General features: G+C 36.1%; 3 protein-coding genes across 3 annotated transcripts; 2 read left to right on the forward strand and 1 right to left on the reverse strand.

Moving 5' to 3' along the window:
* Positions 1 to 7069: 7069 nt before the first annotated feature.
* On the forward strand, positions 7070 to 9566 carry LOC18610976 (Quinone reductase family protein). Its single transcript, XM_007046942.3, has 2 exons — positions 7070 to 7761; positions 9034 to 9566. Exons 1-2 carry the CDS (start codon positions 7196 to 7198, stop codon positions 9260 to 9262), a joined length of 795 nt encoding a protein of 264 aa, XP_007047004.2. The 5' UTR covers positions 7070 to 7195; the 3' UTR covers positions 9263 to 9566.
* Positions 9567 to 10794: 1228 nt separating this feature from the next.
* Positions 10795 to 16462, forward strand: APP1 (aminopeptidase P1). The gene is made up of 16 exons (XM_018113942.2): positions 10795 to 11083; positions 11172 to 11235; positions 11336 to 11475; positions 11575 to 11859; positions 11936 to 12058; positions 12216 to 12494; positions 12816 to 12902; positions 13088 to 13152; positions 13346 to 13412; positions 13863 to 13997; positions 14134 to 14214; positions 14778 to 14832; positions 14976 to 15080; positions 15178 to 15249; positions 15630 to 15754; positions 16102 to 16462. Exons 1-16 carry the CDS (start codon positions 10991 to 10993, stop codon positions 16261 to 16263), a joined length of 1938 nt encoding a protein of 645 aa, XP_017969431.1. The 5' UTR covers positions 10795 to 10990; the 3' UTR covers positions 16264 to 16462.
* On the reverse strand, positions 16441 to 18041 carry LOC18610978 (anthocyanidin 3-O-glucosyltransferase 5-like). The gene has a single exon (XM_018113943.2). The coding sequence runs from the start codon at positions 18032 to 18034 to the stop codon at positions 16589 to 16591; it is 1446 nt and encodes a 481-aa protein (XP_017969432.2). The 5' UTR covers positions 18035 to 18041; the 3' UTR covers positions 16441 to 16588.
* Positions 18042 to 19555: the final 1514 nt, after the last annotated feature.

The raw sequence follows: 19555 nt of genomic DNA on the forward strand, positions 1-19555 counted from the left end.
TTCGAGTGGAGACAAGAAGGACACGACCACTTTGTGTCTTCTGTCCCTGAAAAAGCTTCATACTTTTATGTCTTGAAATGAGATATTGATATGAGCCAGATGGAATTGCCCGAAAAAAAAAATTTGAAGGGACTTGAGGGAACATAAAAAAACAAGGTCTTCTCTCTTCTTTCTTTCTTTTTCTTGATGGTTTAGTTGCATCAAATCAATTGCAAAGGTGGTTTAATCTGTCCATGGAAAATGCAATTGGCAGGCACTTTAGCTAAGGAGCAGAGGCACGGCCGCACGGGGAGCAACTTGGTTGGCTGGGGGTGGTTTAAGGGCTTTTCCAACCACAGACACAGCCTGCCTGCTTCCAACTTAATACGATAGGGCTGTCAAAGAGGTCATGCACTCTCCCAATTGTGCCTCCAAGATAGAAAAAGTTGCCCTTTGCTTTCTAATCTATAATGATTTTCTTTCAGAGAGATTGATTTGCGGTTTTTACAGTGGAGTTGTTCTTTCTAGTTTCTCTTTCAATCTACAAAGGCGAAGAAAGATAACATCATACTATGTGTCTAGGATTGACCCTGACTTCCGCTTTTCTTGACTATGATTTTCAAGAACATGATCTCCTGACATTCTATGTGTTAAATCGACGACTTTCCAGAGACAATTGGTATATGCATGCTTTCTATTTTCTCCCCATTGTTCAATTATTGTAGTAATATAAATATTTGGTTATTTATTTTGTCAACTTAAATCCTTCTTAAACCATTAAACATTTTTTATAATTGGAAGGAAGTGTCATCAGGTTATTAACTCAAACAAAATTTTATTACATGTCATGGATTAATTAACGGTCAACATGTTTTGCTCTCACCAGTTAGGCCTTGCTTTGCTTCCTACCATATATATATAGAATGAATTCCTAATTTGACCGAGAGAAATTAACAAATAGATAAACTTAGAAATCAACAAGATAAGATCATGTGAACATGAACAAGACAAAAATAAAAGAATAGTAAGTTGTTGAGTCCTTCCTAAGAAATGCTAGGGGAATTATAAAAGAAAAACTAGTTTCCAACATGCGATATCTTAAGATTTCATTCAATTTTTAATTTCTAAATAAAATATCAGAGTGTTAAGACGACTCAAACTCAAGATGATAGGAGAAAGTTACAGCGTCCACAAGGACAAGGTAACTGAGGGAGCCGGTGATGGAGAGAAAGCTAATTCGGCTCAAACTCAAGCCATTTAAGTCATGGGAGGATCCCTGAGGAGGAGAGGTCAGAAATAGAAAAAAGAAAAGAAAAAGGTTGCAGAGAGAGGGTGACAAAGACTGCTTTCGTGGCAAGGGAAACGCACATGGGGTGCAACCAAACATTTTATTCGTGTCACCACCCCCCAAAGTACCTCTTTTCGGGACCACCCCGGTTCTATCCATACACGTGTTACTTTCCAATAGATGTAGACAGTTCTGTGACCTGCTCGCCAATCAGGGCTCGTCCGTTTACATTTGCACTGTGACGCTCAGCCGCAATATTTACCCCCAACTCATCAGAAAATCCTTGCTCAATGGACTTATATCAGTCTTCTAAAATACCCTCAATCCTCCAAGATTGTAGCATTTGATTTGATTCTCTCAAATCTCACTTTAACTAACATTTGATTTCCCATTGATGCTAATTAAAAACATGAAACACATGCGTGTTTCAAAAGAAATATATCACCTATAATTATTACATTATAATTAATTAATCATAATAAAAAATGATGTATGGGTAGTTAAAATTTTCATATAGAACTCACATTTATCGTTATATTATTATTTATTATAATGGGATAATCGTAGAATTGTAATAAAAAGATTTGTACATAAAATGTTCTCCTCTAAAGAAGGTAAATCTAAAAGAATGATAACTTTAGATGTTCTTCATTATCTTTTAGAGTACATCTTATCTAAAAGAATCCATACATTTATGAGTAAAATGCTTCGCTACTAAGATTATCCCTTGGTGCTAATTCAGGAAAAAAATGGGCTGGCAAAGACAGGTGTGCTATAAAAATCACACTGATGACTCCATTATGTCGTCTAAAAGTGCTTAAATTGGGGTAAGGGTTTTGCACAGGAAGATCAGTAGTGCAACTCTTTGTTCCAAATAGGTATATATAGCCTATTGCGATAAGTGGTATGAAAGTTTTAGACAGCCAACTGGGTCCATTGGGAGCAGTATTGTCAATGTTGGAGGGAAATGATAAAAGTTGTCTGTCAAGCAAAGCATTAATGGGGAAATTCCACACTGTTGAAGAAGATAAAGCTTTTACTATATATTACTTTCTTGTTTCTTAAGAGTAAGGGAGGGTTTTGTCAGGTTAGGTTTGTTTTTAAATCAAAGTTGGTGTTTGTATTTCAAGCAAAAAGAGATAAAAATTTGCAATGCATCTCTTTCCCCTTTTCTCTTTACCAAGGTTAAACTTGGATTACTCAATAATAGCCATGGTGGTAAGAAAGGATAAGGATGAAACCATCGACAGAGAGAGAGAGAAAGAGGGAGAGATTCTCTCTAAGCTGGCAGCTTAAGTTAATTGTGTTATACTTTTTTGTTATTTGTTTAATGAAGAAAACAAAAAAAGAAAGCTAGGCCGAGGGGAAGATGCGCATGGCATGAGAGGGATTCCTTTTTGCATGCTTTTGAGTTGTTTATGAATTTAATAAACCTTAATTTTTTTTTCTTTTGACTAAATAATGAAGTGAAGTGCTTAAACTAATGGTTGTCATGTTTATCCCGACACTTCCAACTCTTGTTTCCCCATCTTCCAACTTCAATTAGATGCTAAACAGCTATTGACAATTAGATTTCTTTTTTCGTAATCTTTTTAATTTGGCTAATGAAAGCCATCCCCTTGATTAAGGAAAAAAATGTTAACCAATCCCTAAACACCTAAGCATCTTATTTTATATTTGTCAAAAGAAAACATATATATAAATCTCAACCCTCCCCCACTTTTCAGTTTCATTCCCTTTGAAAGAGAATATACAGTGGTCCACTCCCACCCCACTGATCTCACACACATTGCTTAATAATTAGCATTAGATCTTAAACCATACAGGTGTTTTCTCCAGGCTTAAAATGTATTCATCTCCATCAATATTTGACTGTGATACAGCTCGAACATCATCAGATTTCTTTTGTTCTCAACAAGTGTTAGAAAAATCCCATTTTTTATATCATAGATTTCCTTCCTTGGAGGTTTTTTTCTTGGAGTCCTGTGCTGTGATGAAGACATAACCTAAAATCTGCATATTACAATCAAATCCGGGCCCTATGATGACATACTGCGCCGGGATTAATGAACCTATAGCTTGACATCTTGAAATTCCCCTTTTTTTTTTATCCTGTCTACCAATCAGTAGTTTCACATGATAGATGCGAATATTGACCCTTTTGCCTCATAAAGCCCTGGAAAAAACAAAAACCCATTATTTTTTTGTGCTCATTTTCATCTGTACAGTTGTTAAAGTAGGCACCTACCTCTTCCCCAACTCTCCAAAGAGTGTCCAGTGGACAATAGAGCAGCATGATAGGGATCGGAAGTGTGTCTCTAGATTAATGTGAGTGCTTATCAATTATCCACTCCCAATCAGGCTCTCTGGTTTTCTCATCCTCTTCCTCCCCAGTCAATTTTGTTTGTGTTGAATATGCCACACACAGTATTCTTCCATGTTTCCCTCCTCCCATACTAAAAATCCTTCACGCCTAGTCCTATAAGTTCGTGCCTCATTTCAATGCGCCAATTAGATTAACAATTCAGGGCGTGGATTCTTTCATTTTTTTTTTCTATTATGTTTAGCGTAGGTTTCATCAACAACCCTTGAATTACGCCTTAATTTAGGCCATTATCTAGGTGGGTTATGACTTTTAAGTGTACCGTAATAGTAATTAAACTTGTAATTTAGATTCGAACCTTAGTTTTATAGAATGTAGTACAATGCGCCACTAGGGAGCACGGGCCACCCGTCGGGCATCGGTTAAGTTGTCTTCAGGTTCGAGGTAATACAAGAGTGCGTGTGGCGCGTGAGAACCAAAACAATGGGAGAAAGTAATCCATCAATTACTGTGAAACCTAACCCATATCTTACCTGTTGGTGAAAAAGATGTTAGTCAAATACTTAAAATGAAACCCAGAGAGAGAGAGAGAGTAGATAGGCCTTAATCTTTTCTATTGGAAGGCAAACACTTAAAGCTTGTCACTTTCACTTTCTTTAAAGTCCACACAGACACACACAAACCAACAGATAAAGTCGGATTATACCCCATACTTAAATGCATGAAATCTTTTCAACAGCTAAGTTTGTATCTTTGGGGGGATTAAATAAGGATCAAAGATTCTACAGTATTCGATTAACCCCTTAATTAAATCCACAATTTATGATTAAACATACAAAAGAAAAACGTGGATGGATGACAAGTGGATTCGTGGCATACTTTTGGGTCCGGTTTAGTGTTATTTCCTCTGCCCTTTCCCTGCCCAAACTTTCACGAATTTCCAAGCTGTCTCTGGTTCTTTCCCTTTGATCAAGCTGCCCACCCCCTTTGCTTTGGCACATGGTAACCATTATAATGTTTTTTGTTTTCTATTCTCTTCCTTCGGTTTTTGGGTATGATTACTGTTCACTTCTACTAAATACTTTTCCTTCTGATATCACGATTGACACGTGTTGGGCAAGGGCGTGGACGTGTTCCTGGGTATAGGTACGGATTCTCGCAGCACTAAAGGCTATGCCTAGATTGCTCTCTCAGATGTCCTATCCGAAGACAATGGCATATGGTACCTTTTCGTGTTCAGAATTTTGCACTTCATTGGGTGGTCCATGAGCATGGCATTTCCATGGAACCCGCTCGGGCTTTCGATTCCTTTTCTCATCTCCTCAGCTCTGGTCTCCATATTTTAACTGTTAACTTAAGATTATGTGATGATCAAACATGCACGTACAATTTCTTAAAAGTTAGGACTTGGTTTGATCCGGGGAGCTTTGAAAGTGTGAAATCAAGCTTGCGGCTTGGCGCCTGCCCCTGTTAGTGTGAAAGGCACCGGTATACTTAAATTTGGCTCAAGTCTAGTCGTATGTTTGCGATACATCACGCAAGGGGAAGCTGCAAACATTTACCAATCAAGAAGATTAAAGACATAAATAAAAAAAAGCACCTTCTCGAGAGAGAGTCCAAATGGGAATACATTATTTTATAGCAGCATTGCACCAAACTTGTTGTGTATTTTAGACCGTCTATTTAAATTTTTTGTTTTCTATAATTTACAGGAGTATTAGTCGTACAAGAAAATAATACTATATAAGTTTTATACATGAATGACACGTGTTCATAACACAACCAATAAATTAACGTAAATTATAGATACATTCTTACCTAATCCAGAGATTACTCTGTGATTATCCCTGTGGAAAATTGGTTGCTGGAAACTCAAAAGTAAATGATTGAAAGATCATTTTGATTCTCTTCTCTTCTCTTGATTTTATTTTGATATTTCTAATCATTTATTTATTAAGCGACAGCTAACTCTAGCCTATGTGGCAGCACATTTTTATGGGCCATTGGTTTAGAACTCAAGCCCATCATTTCATAAATGAATGGCTTTTACCTCTAGACTCAAGTCCAGCCTTCTTGAGCTTGGGTCCAGTAGTAGAGGTCATTGTTTTCGACTCAAGCCCATTCATTTGTTAACGGTGTGGGTTTTGTATTATGGATTCCAACCTGTGCTTCAGTCCAATCAGGAGCAGCCTCATCATATTTGGTGCTCAAGCAAATTTCGAGTTAGATCAGGCTTGAGCCTTGAGCAGAAAATAGGTTTTTTTGGGTTTGGAAATGTACGTAAAACTCGACCCAAATTTGAGCTCAATTCAATATATATATAATTGTTAATGTGCTCACTACCCACTGGAAAATTTAAAGGCAAAGAAAGAGCAAGTTTCAAATTTAATGTCTTGAAAAGGACAGATGGGAGTTGGCGAAGTTAAACGAGTGCAATTGATGTCTCAAGTCTGAACCAACTCCGGGGTCAGGCGAAGTTGGTTCGAAAACACCTAAGATAAATATGGGGGGCCATGCTGATTTCGGCTTTCGGGGGTCGCTGCCGGTTGACAGCTTTCCATGGAGTTGGGTGAGGACCAAATTTTACTTGCCGTCCAAGCGGAACCAGGGCTAAAATGCTTTAGCCAATAGCCAAGTTTAAACAAGGGAAGATGACAGATGGCGACGGGTGACGGGTTAAATATTCAATCATCCAAGGTAGCTAACCGGGTTAAATATTCAATCAAAAGAGATTCATAATCGATTTTATTATTATTATTTTTATCATTATTAACGTATAAAACAAAACCATTAAACCATTAACAATTCACACGCAAAGCAGTTGACGTAGCATGTCCGGTTACAACAATTGGATTTTAAATACAGGCTTGTTTTTGCTATTTGGATTGTCTGAAGACTTTATGCTTAAACATATTAAATTCCAATCATTTAGAAGCAAAATTTGATTTTGGCTCCATCCTATTAGATTAAGATAAAAATGTTATCAATAAAATATATACGACAAATACCCTTTCATCTTAAGCATCTTCAACCCGAATGGCCGAATTTAATTATAATAATTAAGGTACTTGAATTTATATAAAATAAAATTTTAAAAAAAATTTATGTAATATCTTGATTGAATTTATCGAATACCTCAACTCACAAATTTAATTAAAAATCAGTATACGAGTGTTAGAAGAACTTGATTTGACTTGAATTGGAAAATGAGATTAATTCATCATTAATTTTAATACATTTTGGTAATTTTTTTAGCAGAATAAGCTAATTTATAATGCAAATTGCAAGTCAAATTAAAAATTAATTCTGCTTGTTAAAAGGAAAAAACGAAAAGAACGGCAGAACATTGACTCATTGAGACGGCAGCGTTTAGCAGTGAAAAGAAAACGCGGACACGTGTCGTACAACGAAGTCGTGTAGTATCAGCTGCAGCTAATCGAATTTTTTTTTACACCTACTCTTCGTCAAAATCCGAAGTATTTCCTTATTCCTACTTGGAAAAAGCATGCGAATCTTCATTGTCTATGCTTTCTTACCTTGGATCCAAAAACCTCAAAAAACCTTCACTTCTTTTTCACCTTAGCCTCAATTCCCCTTAATCCTCCATGGGCAAAGGCGGCGGCTGCGTCCCGAGCAAAAAAAAACATCCCTCCTCGGCCGAAGAGGCCGCCCGCCACCGTGGCTCCACTACCACCACCATCACCAACAACGCACCCATCGTTGCCGATGAAGAAATCAACGAAACTCCCTCCGTAACGGTGGATTCTACGAATACTCAATCGGTTACAGCCACTTTGAAAATCTTCATTGTTTTTTACTCCATGTACGGTCACGTGGAGAAGCTGGCGAAGCGGATGAAGAAAGGAGTCGACGGCGTCCAAGGTGTCGAGGCGGTTATTTATCGGGTTCCCGAGACGCTTCCGGCGGATGTGCTTGAGAATATGAAGGCGCCACCTAAAGACCCGGAGGTTCCGGAGATTCAGGCGGCGGAATTGGCGGAGGCAGATGGGGTTTTGTTTGGGTTTCCGACGAGGTATGGGTGTATGGCGGCTCAGATGAAGGCGTTTTTCGACTCCACTGGGCAGCTTTGGAAGGAGCAGACGCTGGCCGGGAAGCCGGCTGGATTCTTTGTTAGTACTGGAACTCAAGGAGGCGGCCAAGAAACCACCGCGTAAGTGAGAATTGCAATTTAATTTCTCTATCATTGTTGGAGTGATTTATTAGTAGAGTTTTAAGGCCTTATTTTTATACATAAATTTGAATGCTTTAGTTAGTTTCATTTCTATCTAAATCTCTTCGATTCAAGAGAGAAATGAAAACTTAAAGAGAGAAATTCGAGTAACAATTTCTATTCTTTCTCATTACCTTGTATCCTTCCTGAATTTGTTATCCAAGCAAGAGAAATTTAAGAATGTTGGTCATGGTACATGTACAGGTGGCTTCTTATGAATCATGTCATAGCCTCATAGGTGATCCAAGTTCTCTAGTTTGACATGTTTAGTTGAACAAAGTGCTAACGGCTTATCTCAGAGCTCCGAAGTCATGGAAGATGTCTCACGAGATTAAATAGATGAGGGGTAGGAATTGTTGCCACCCTTGGTAGGAGTTGGAGCCACCCTTGTAACTTTAATTTTTTCTGGGAATTATGAAGAGTTTTTCTCAAGTCTGCATTAGTTAATTTTTTTTTTTTTGTTACCATTGTCTGTGGCCTTTTGAGAGACGTTATTGTTTTTGTTACAATGTTGATAGGAATGCTAAATCCTTAAATTCGTTGATGTTAATTTAAAGAACCTACTGGTGCTCTATTAACATGTTACTAGTGTAGAAAATTGAGACAAGAGACACTTGCTTCCAATCATACTCCTTGCTAGGTTTTCCAATCCAAATTATGGTATTTATGTTTTGTTCATGCTCAGTCAAAGATGAATTTTGCCTTACATGAATTGAAATATAGAAGCTTTCTAGGCTTTGGATGTTGGGTGGTGGTGGTTTACTTTAATGTTATTGTAGCTTTTCATCTCTTACGAGTTTCAGTGGACTTTTATTGGTATGTTAGCAATGGAAGTTGCTCTCAGCATTTCCAGATGATTGGATATCAGATATAATGAGCTATATTTGTCCTGAGATCGCTAAAATTTGAGGATCTACAGTGGTTTCATTTTCAATATGATAGTGTTATTTAAGGAGCTTTATGCTCGAAGTTATCAGCATGGAGTTTCATTTGAGAGCCATTTGTGCATCAGGATTATCTGTCCTAATGATCTTTTCTGACCTTAGCTGTTGTCTATTATAACTTTAATAAATTTGTGGAGGAAGATGAATTAGAATTGCTTTTATGCAATTAAATCTAAAATGCCTAGGTTGTGTACTTATCAGTGAAGTCATGTACCTAGGTATATATTCATCAAGATTCTGGCAATTCTCATGCTTCTGTCTGGTTCAGTTGGACAGCAATAACTCAGTTGGCACACCATGGAATGCTATTTGTTCCCATTGGCTACACTTTTGGAGCTGGTATGTTCAAAATGGATTCCATACGAGGAGGTTCACCTTATGGTGCTGGAGTTTACGCTGGTGATGGCACGAGAGAGCCTACTGAAACAGAGCTGGGCCTTGCAGAGCATCAGGGGAAGTACATGGCTAGTGTGGTCAAGAGGCTTTCTCATGCTTGACATTCCCCACACTTGGGGATCCCATTTTCTTATCAATGTTCATAAATTGGAATGTGTTTTGGTTTTGTGGCTGGGCTTGGCATTTCTCCTTTTTCCATCAGCACCAAAAGATGTCACCTAATATTGGTATTCCTTTTTGCCAATTCCATTGAGAAAGATGTACATGATTTGATATTCTTCCGTCCTGGCTTATCAAATAAGATGTCGGTATGTGGGAATTGGGATTCTTCGTTTGTATAATTTTCTCCTTGTAATACACTCAAAGCTTTGGTTTAATAAGATTTCATGTTCTTTTTTCTAGTCATTCAACGGTAACTTTTCGTATCCCTCTGCTTACTTCACCATCCATTCATTTATTTTATGAACCAATATTCCTAGCGTTAATCTGAGCGCTGGATGAACCAATCCCTTCGTTAGTTACAGGTGGATTCGAGAAAAAAAAAAGGATGAACAGGGAAACTCAGTACTGTTCCAATTGTCTTGGATTCCTTCCCTACAGAGATAACAACGATGCCCATGTCATGTCGTGGAATATGATTCTTTTGTAATAATCTTTCGTTTAATTCCTTGTATGCTTGGTTTATGAAAATTTATAAACTGTTTTCGCATCCAATATAAACTTATAAAAACATTAACATTATTTTAATAAAAAATCACTTTAGATAATATAGTAAATCTTCTATAAATTAATATTCTTAAATCATGAAAATTTATTAATTAATTTAAATACTATTTAATCGATTAATTTATCAATATATTTTTTATTTTTTAAAAATATTAAATTTAATTCATATATTGTGTATTGTGATTATATGAATATTATTTTATTATCGACTTACAAATTATCATTATTCATGTCGAGTAAATTATTGAGAATGTTATGAGAATTAACAAAGAAGATGAAGTTGTAGACAATAATCTTGCAAAAATATATAATTTTCTCTTATAATTCAATAATAGTATACTAAAATTTTTTAATGTAATAAGAAAAGTTAGAGATGAGGTATAACGAGACATTAATTTTAATAAAAAATCAATAATATTAAAATTATATTTTACAAAAGTCTCTTAATCGAGTAATGTATATATATAATTTTGATGTATAAATATATTATTGATTTATATATCAAGTAAGATCTATATATTGATTTATATATCAAGTAAGATCTATATATATTTTTTAAATATATTATTTTATAAATTTAAAAATTTATTATATTAATTTTAAGTCAAGATTTATAAAAAATATTATTTAATTAAAATTAATAATTTATCGAGTAGTAATTTATAAATATTCTTTATTAATCTTCTTTTCCATTTTTAAAAAGAAATGACATATAACTTTTCGGTCAGGTCGCTTTAATTCAAAGCCCAGACCCACTTACTTTTTTTATTAATTTTATTCTCTTTATAAAGCAAAGATAATGTAAGAGTAAAAATTCCTGGGTAACTCACTGCTACACGACAAGAAGAAGTGTAGCGGTAAAATGGTAAAATATTATAAAAAACAACGCCAACCCCGGAATTTTGACAAAACATAATATTTCAATCTGTTGAGACTTCCTTAGTTCAGCTTTCACAGTCGCCAACGAAACTCGAACTCCTCGAAGCAGCGGCCATTTGAGTTCCCCACTTCTATAAGATCGCGCCTCCTCCCTCTATCTAGAAAGGGAACTCTATTGAAAATCTTCCGATACTTGGAACTAACTGTCGCCAAGAGGAAGAACCATGGCGGAAATACTTGCTGCTTTGAGGTCATTAATGGCCTCTCACTCTCCCCCTCTCGATGCCTTAGTCGTCCCTTCTGAAGATTATCATCAGGTTAAAAATCTTTAAAATAATTAAATAGGTATTTTTTGTTATTTCAGTGATCGATTTTTTTAATTTAATTTTATATCGGTTTATTTAGAGCGAATATGTTTCTGCTCGGGACAAAAGGCGCGAATTCGTTTCTGGATTCACCGGAAGTGCAGGTCAGTACGGCATTTTAATTTATTCATAGTATTATAGATATTAAATTATTATCTGAGTATGATTTTTAAGGTTTTATTGAATTTGAGAGGAATATTTCAGGTTTGGCACTTATAACAAAAAATGAAGCTAGGCTATGGACGGACGGTCGATATTTCTTGCAAGCAACGCAGCAGCTTAGTGATCAGTGGCAACTGATGCGTATCGGAGAAGATCCTTCCGTTGATGCCTGGATGTCTGATGTAAGTTTACCATTTTTACTCCGCAAAAATTGAATCTTGTGTTTCAAATTTTGATATTTTCTTAATTTTCATTTCTTTTTTCTGTTGTTGAAAATATAGAATTTGCCCAGAGAGGCAGCTATTGGGGTTGATCCGTGGTGTGTATCAGTGGATACGGCTCAAAGATGGGAACGTGCTTTTGCGAAAAAGCAACAGAAATTAGTTCAAACCTCAACCAATTTGGTTGACGAGGTTTGGAAAACCCGGCCCCCGCTTGAAATTAATCCAGTCATTGTTCATCCATTGGAATTTGCCGGTCGTTCTGTTGCTGACAAGTTGAAGAATTTGAGGGAAAAGCTTGGGAATGAAAAGGCTCGTGGAATAATCATCACAGCTTTAGATGAGGTGTGGCTTTATCAAATTATTGGTCTAATGGAATTTGTTGAGCAATTGTTTTTGAGTATAATTGGCTACTTTGCAGGTTGCTTGGTTGTATAATATTCGTGGGACCGATGTGTCTTACTGTCCAGTTGTTCATGCATTTGCTATTGTAACATTGAATTCTGCTTTCCTTTATGTGGACAAAAGGAAGGTTTCTACCAAGGTAGGATTTCAAATATTCTAGTTTGTTGAAGTTTCCAGTGTTTATGCCATTACTTGGCTGTATTTTGCGAATTATATTATTACACCCACCTTAAATGAAGGTATAAGCTTTATGGGCTAGACAGTTAGGTTTATTAAGTCAATTTATGTTAATGCAGGTGAGCTCTTTCATGCAAGAGAATGGAATTGAAGTTCGGGAGTATGGTGCAGTGAGTTCAGATGTTGCATTGTTAGCGTCTAATCAACTTGACCAGGACAGGGGAGTAAGTTCTGGTCAAAATAGAGTTTGTGAAAAAGATACATCTGAAGAAGAAGAAAACTATAACGATCTTATATGGGTTGATCCCGCTTCATGCTGCTATGCTTTGTTTTCAAAATTAGATGCTGATAAGGTGCTCCTGCAGCAGTCACCTTTGGCCCTTGCAAAAGCCTTAAAGGTTGTTTATGCAGTTCCTATCTGGTTGAATATTACTTTAGGAGTGCATGAAATATATTTATATTGTGTGTCTTCTGATATTCTGAAAATAATTTATTCAGAAGTTAGAACACTTCAGATTTTGGATGTTTACTTGTAAATACACATGCACTGATCCACAAGGACATACATATGCCACCTCCCTAAAGAAGAAAAAAGAGATGAGACTTTTACTTATTTTAAGGAACATGACAGGATCTGGAATATTTAAAGGGACATTCTATTTGATCATGTTTTATCGTAAACTAATTTCTCATCAACAAATTGTTTTGTTATTTTTTAGAATCCAGTTGAGTTGGATGGATTAAGAAATGCGCACATCCGCGATGGTGCAGCTGTTGTGCAGTTTCTTGTCTGGTTGGATAAGAAGGTATATGACTGTGAACTTTACATATTCTCTTGCTAAATTGATAAATATTCTCTCTGATTGTTTAAGATCTACCCCATATGTTTTAAATTCGATACTTTCAAATTTAAGTATTTCTCAACATATGCAACGAAATTTAGGCTGTTGTTAGGTTGGAAATGATGCTGATTGCTCTTTCAAATGTGCAGATGCAAGAGATTTATGGGGCTTCTGGTTACTTCTTGGAGAGGGAGGGGGCAAGCAAAAAAAGACTGTAAGTTATAGAATTGGAAAGTTGATATGTTGCCTCTCTTTCTCCCTGCTCATCTGATTTTTAAGGCTGAAACCAAACAGACTGTTCCCCACTCCTTTGGCTGACTGCACAGCAGTTGCTAAAATGTGAAAAAGTTTCTGAGCTTGAGGTGGACTGACTCTTTCTTTCTTATGCTATTGAATGAACCATGCAGAGAGACTAACAAGCTGACAGAGGTGACTGTTAGTGATAAGTTGGAGGAATTTCGTGCATCAAAAGAGGTAACAATACTTTTGACTATTTTTTTTTTTTTTTGCGGTATTAAGGAAAACTAGTCAAAATGTCATTTTGGATATAACAATAATAATGAAATTTCAAGTGAGAAATTCTGTTGGCTATACCAATTAAAACTATAGCTTAAATAAGCAGTGCTACATCTGCTATTAGCATTGACAAATTGTACTAGAATTTTTTTTTTTGTTTCTTTCTGTTCTTTTTTTCAAAAAAAGATAAAATTAGCAAGTAGCAATTATTTTGATATGTGAACTTGTTTGCATCATAGCATATGAAGGATGAGAATTTCCTAAGAGTCAGAACTTATAAGTAATTAATGTAAAACGAGCATCTTGCTTCAAATTGTTGCAAAAATCTTAGTTATGTAGGTGGAAATGTGTGCATGCATTTGTATGTGTTCATGTCACTAAAATTGTTGCTATGTGTACTAATTGCAGCACTTTAGAGGCCTAAGTTTCCCTACTATTTCTTCGGTTGGTCCAAATGCAGCCATCATCCATTACTCACCTCAAGCAGAAACATGTGCTGAGCTTGATCCAGATAGCATTTATCTGTTTGATTCAGGAGCCCAGGTTTGCTTTTAAACACTAATATTTTAGCTATATCCATTAACTAAAATTATCAATAAAGTGCCAACTATTTTATATTCTAGATACTTAGTTCTGATTCTTTATTCCATTACTGATAATATGAATGGCATCATTGAAGTATCTGGATGGGACAACTGATATAACTCGGACAGTTCATTTTGGAAAGCCTTCAGCACATGAGAAGGCTTGCTATACTGCGGTAAGTGGCTTCTGTTGCTTTCTCTTCTAGATATGTCACCTATTTAGTACCCACTTTCACCTTCCTTTGGTCACACTATTTAAAGTTTTAATTCTGATGTGCTTTTCTTTCCAAAATCTCGTCCCTGGTGGGTTTGATAAGACAAGCTGGATATCCATCTTTGGGCATCTTACTTGCTTTGCCTGGGTGTTATGTGTGACATGAATGATTGGGAGGTGTGATAGGAATTATAGAATGATTTGGGTGTCTTATCTATATTTGACAATTCACAATCTGCTTTACATTGCAAGAATCGAGCAACATATATTTTTTGTGGTAATAAGCTGATTGAGTTATCAATTTTGATTGTTTTATACATGCTAACCCAATTTGTATCAACATTAAGGCTGTTTAAGAATGTTCAACATATTGGAAGTCGAAATTTATTGATCTCTCTAGTTTATTTTGATTCTGCTTGTTGGAAAGTTAGGTTAAGATGCTTGGGTCCCACTTCTCTTCTTCCCTTAAATTTTCATGGATTTCATTTCTTATTCTGCCTGAGCTTAAGTCTGGATTCCATGCAGGTTCTCAAGGGCCATATTGCTCTGGGCAATGCTCGATATCCTAATGGAACAAATGGTATTCAAGTATTCTCTGTTTATCTGTTTAATTGTTCTATATTTATTTGAGCATGTCAGCTTGAAGTCATGTGTAGGATCTATGTCTAAACTCCAATGTCGATTAAAATTTTTTTATTTTGATTAATTGGTCGCCTTTTGTAGGTCATGCTCTTGATATTCTGGCTCGAATTCCCTTGTGGAGGTATGGTCTTGATTATCGACATGGTACCGGTCATGGAATTGGGTCTTATCTGAATGTTCATGAAGGTTAGCAATGAGCTACAATTGCTTGCCGAAGTTAGTTTTGCAGTAAATTCGGTCAGACTTTTATTTAATTATTTCCCGTTTAAACTACTTGGAGCAGGGCCTCATCTAATTAGTTTCAGACCACAGGCTCGTAATGTGCCACTTCAAGCATCCATGACTGTAACAGATGGTTAGTATTGTTTGTCCTGCCTTATACTCTGAATTTCCATTTTACTTGACAGAGTATTTTTGTCCTGCCTTATACTGATATCCTTTCACTTCTTCCTTAATTTTTTGTAGTTAATGCTTGGTTTACTTCTAGTTTTTCGCACATATTTGTTTTTAAGCATTTAACATTGCACTTGCTAGGGCTGTTATTCTTGGCTCCAGTCTTTTTCGCGTAGTGCATAGAGGACTATTTACCATGATGATACAGTTTCAATTAGATTTACGAATTCCATTATCTCAAATGGAAAATAGTTCCAGCTGTATGCTTGGTCTGAAAAATAATGTGTCATTACTAAATACGTGGAGTATTTACTAATTCTATTTGAAAATTCCATTTCCCAGAACCTGGATATTATGAAGATGGGAGCTTTGGTATAAGATTAGAGAATGTACTTGTAATCAAGGAGGCTGATACAGAATTCAATTTCGGTGATAAGGGATACTTATCTTTTGAGCATATCACTTGGGTAAGGTTGTCGTAATATGTAATTGTTCATATGTGTTCTCCTCCTATCAACCATGTTGAGTGTGTGTGCTCACGTGCAGGCATGTTTTAAACTTTATGCATCTCCAAGCTTGTTATTTATTAGAATTCTACTCTATTAATGTAGGCTACATTAACTTGAAAAGAACTCATGTATTTATCCAAGTCTTTACTGTTAAAGTTTCGTTTTATACTCTATTGCAAGTAGTTTTGAAATTGTCATTCTTTATAAAAGTCTCCTTATTTTCATCTCATAGCATGTTGAATGAGAGGGTTTATGTTTTTTGTTACACTTCAACGATTTAATGTGTATATTTTTCTTATATTCAGGCACCCTACCAAATAAAGTTGATCGACTTGAGCCTCTTGACACCCCAGGAGATTGAGTGGGTGAATTCCTACCATTCAAAATGTCGGGAAATTCTCGAACCTTACATGGAAAAGCATCAGATGGAATGGCTGAAGAATGCCACTGAACCTGTAAGTGCATGATCTGTCTGTCCAGGACGCCCAAGGAATCGTTTCACATCTTTCTTCTTTCCTCCATCGGTATTAAAGAATAAAATTTGGAGATTTGGTCCGTAAATGATTTTATTTTGCTAAATAATATGTTGATCTTTATGGAGTATTGATGTTTTTACGTATGGGATGTTCAGACTTGGAGGAATGAAATCGATGAATCGCCTCATCATTTTATTTGTTCTTGAATTTTATTTTATAGTATAATCGGGAGAATACCCAACACGAAAAACGCATTAAGAGGGATTGAAGATAAAACTCTTTTAATTGCATTCACTAGGATGATGGCCTGTGAATATCAAGCGCCAGCTTTTGTGATCCGGCGCTGCAGGCTGATCTCGCAGTCTTTGGCCACGTTAGCCAGAGAATTATAAGACCCACCACCGTTGCTAAGAGCCTTCTCCGCCCATGATTTTAGCATTCTCACCCTGGCTCTGATTGCTTCCCCTTCTTTACCCACCATAAGCTTTCTAACCATTGCCTCTATCTCACTCCTCTCAATCACGTCCTCTGATGGTAACACCTTCGACCGGACAGCTATCCCGATATGCTCAGCCAGCATTGCAGCGTTCATCTTCTGTTCTGCGTACAGCGGCCACGCGATGATCGGAACACCATTGACAATACTTTCTAGGCTAGAATTCCACCCGCAGTGAGACAAAAATCCACCTATGGATGGATGGTTCAAGATTTCAGTTTGAGGCGCCCACATCGGAACCACCAGCCCAGTTTTGCTGGTCCGATTCAAGAACCCATCAGGCAAGTAGTTTGCGTAGTCGGCGCAGCCATTGCTTGTCTTGAAAACGGTGGCTGCTGAATCATTCTCAACTGGTAGACGAAGCACCCAAACAAACCGTTGTAGGCTCTTTTCTAAACCCCATGCCAGCTCTGTAGTTTGCTTGGCTGAGAGGGTTCCACCACTCCCGAAAGAAACATATATCACCGACTCGTTGGGTTGCATGTCTAGCCAACTCAACACTTCACTTCTCACACCAGGCTCGGCGGGCCTCACCAGTGGTCCAATCGGATAAACCGGTGCATTCGCGACCAGCCCTAGCTTCCTTATATCATTTAAAGCAGCAAGAGTCTGGGGTTCCAATTCATGAAACGTGTTCACCAATATTCCATCTGCCGTGGATATCTCGGTTCCCATGCGCAAATACTCCTCGTAGACTTGATTGTTTGGTTTCATAATCGGCTCAAAAGAGTCAACAAAGCAAATGGGTTTGCACCCTGGAATGACAAGTGGTTTTTGTTTGTTAACGTGATCATCTTCCTCTTTCTTATCAATGGTTGGTGCATGGACTGTAAGGGCAAGAAACCAAGCATTTGAAGTGATGAAAACATACTTCAGCATCATGAACTCTTCAGCAATAGCAAAAGCTTCAGTCCCAAACATGTCTACAATAAGAGCAATTGGTGGAACTTTCATCGCCGATATTGCTGACCGGAGGCTTGGTAATGCCTCACGCATCATCATTGCAAGCTGCGTTAAGATTGAAGTGGTTTGGTCGATCTGGCTTGAGATATCTACCGGTGGAAAGAAAACAACTTCAAGGTGATAGGAAGTTTGCGACGGTTTTAAAAGTTGGGATTGCGAGAGAGAGGTATCTGTCGTGACGACAAAGATAGTGACACTGAAGCCGTGATGGGAAACAAGGCGTTTACCGAGCTCAAGGACGGGAGTGAGATGTCCCATGCCAGGGCTTGCAAGAAGCGCCGCATGAGGCTTTCTGCTTTGCATTATGGCTACAATACAAACTTTTTAAGACAAAAGCCTAAGATGGTGGAGGTTAGTTTGTATTTTGTTACTTGAGTTTGCTATGATATTAATAGGCAAAAATAATAAGCATTCAATGGGAAAAACAAATAAAAAATAAAAAAAAGTTAACGTATCGTGACCTTAACCCTTGACTGACGCGTACGTCAGTTCCAGCCAAAGTCTAGAGTAGATACTTACATTATTTCGAAGTGTCAACTTCTTGTTTTACAGTTCCATAAATTCATTATACATTAACTTGCTTGATTATTGTTTTTTCTTGCGTGCAATAGAGTGTGATTTTCTCTCAAATTTTCAAAATAAATTAAAGAAAAGCATAATGTTCAAAAAAATCTTGAATTACTTAAAAAAATTTAAATAAATTTTTATTCTTTTATCACGTTTAATTAAATTTATATATTTTTATCTTAAATTAAATAAATTTTTATGATTAATGATTGATTAATTATAATTAGTGAAAATGTCATTTATCATTTTATATATATGTAGTGCTGATGTGAATGATGAAAAATGTCATGACTTTTTTATCATATCATATCATCCTTCCACGTTATGATTCATTATAATATATCAACATAACACATTAATATCACTTGATATAAAATAACAAATGATATTTTAGTTAAATTTTTTATTTAAAAAAAATATAAAAATTTAATTGAATGAAATAAAAAAATAAAAAGTTATTTAAAATTTTTTAAAAGTATTATTCCATGGAAAGAACAACATTAAAGAGCGTTATAAGTACTTCTTAAAATAATATTTATAAAGAGAATTTTGTAATTATTATATCATATTTTTTGTTTAACAACTCAAAAATACATAGAAGCACTTTTGCTACCGAAAAGAGACCGCCACATCTTGCCATCAACACGTTCTCCTGGAAATTTCAGGCGACAATCATGTGAGGACTGGAAAACAACCATACCTTTACTGGAATCCGAAAAACGTTGCAAGCGCATTGACTAGACTTACTGCTTATGTTGAACAATGTTTAGTTTCAGAGTCAGGGTCATCAGCCAATGACTTGCAAGTTGGAAAGCATAGTCAAATGTCATTTGGTCTCCCTTTCATATCATGAACTTTATTTATTCTTTAATATAGAATAACTATCTACGATTGTGTATCATGTGAACCTTACGCCAACCGATGGCTTATTTGTTTTAAAAAGGTGATGAGATTTTTTTTTCATCTAAATTATGAAAGGAGAGTTATAATTTCAAAAGATAAGGTTTCTGGAATCGTTTTTATAGTAATTAAAGGAGAAAGCTATAATCCAAAATTTAAAAGGTAACCATCAGATTATAATAATTAAACATTTATTCTCGTCATTGTACCTGTTCTGTTATAAACAAAATGATTATAAATATGATTTTTTTAATGTGATTATTGTATAATTATATTAAATAAGTTTTGCATCTCAGTTCTTGTGGATTGAGATTCATGTGAATTGTTGTTTTTTTCTTTGCCTTGATAGACTTTTAA

The sequence above is a fragment of the Theobroma cacao genome, chromosome 1 (genome assembly GCF_053813885.1).
Source record: "Theobroma cacao isolate CCN51 chromosome 1, ASM5381388v1, whole genome shotgun sequence".
NCBI classification, from domain to species: Eukaryota; Viridiplantae; Streptophyta; class Magnoliopsida; order Malvales; family Malvaceae; genus Theobroma; species Theobroma cacao.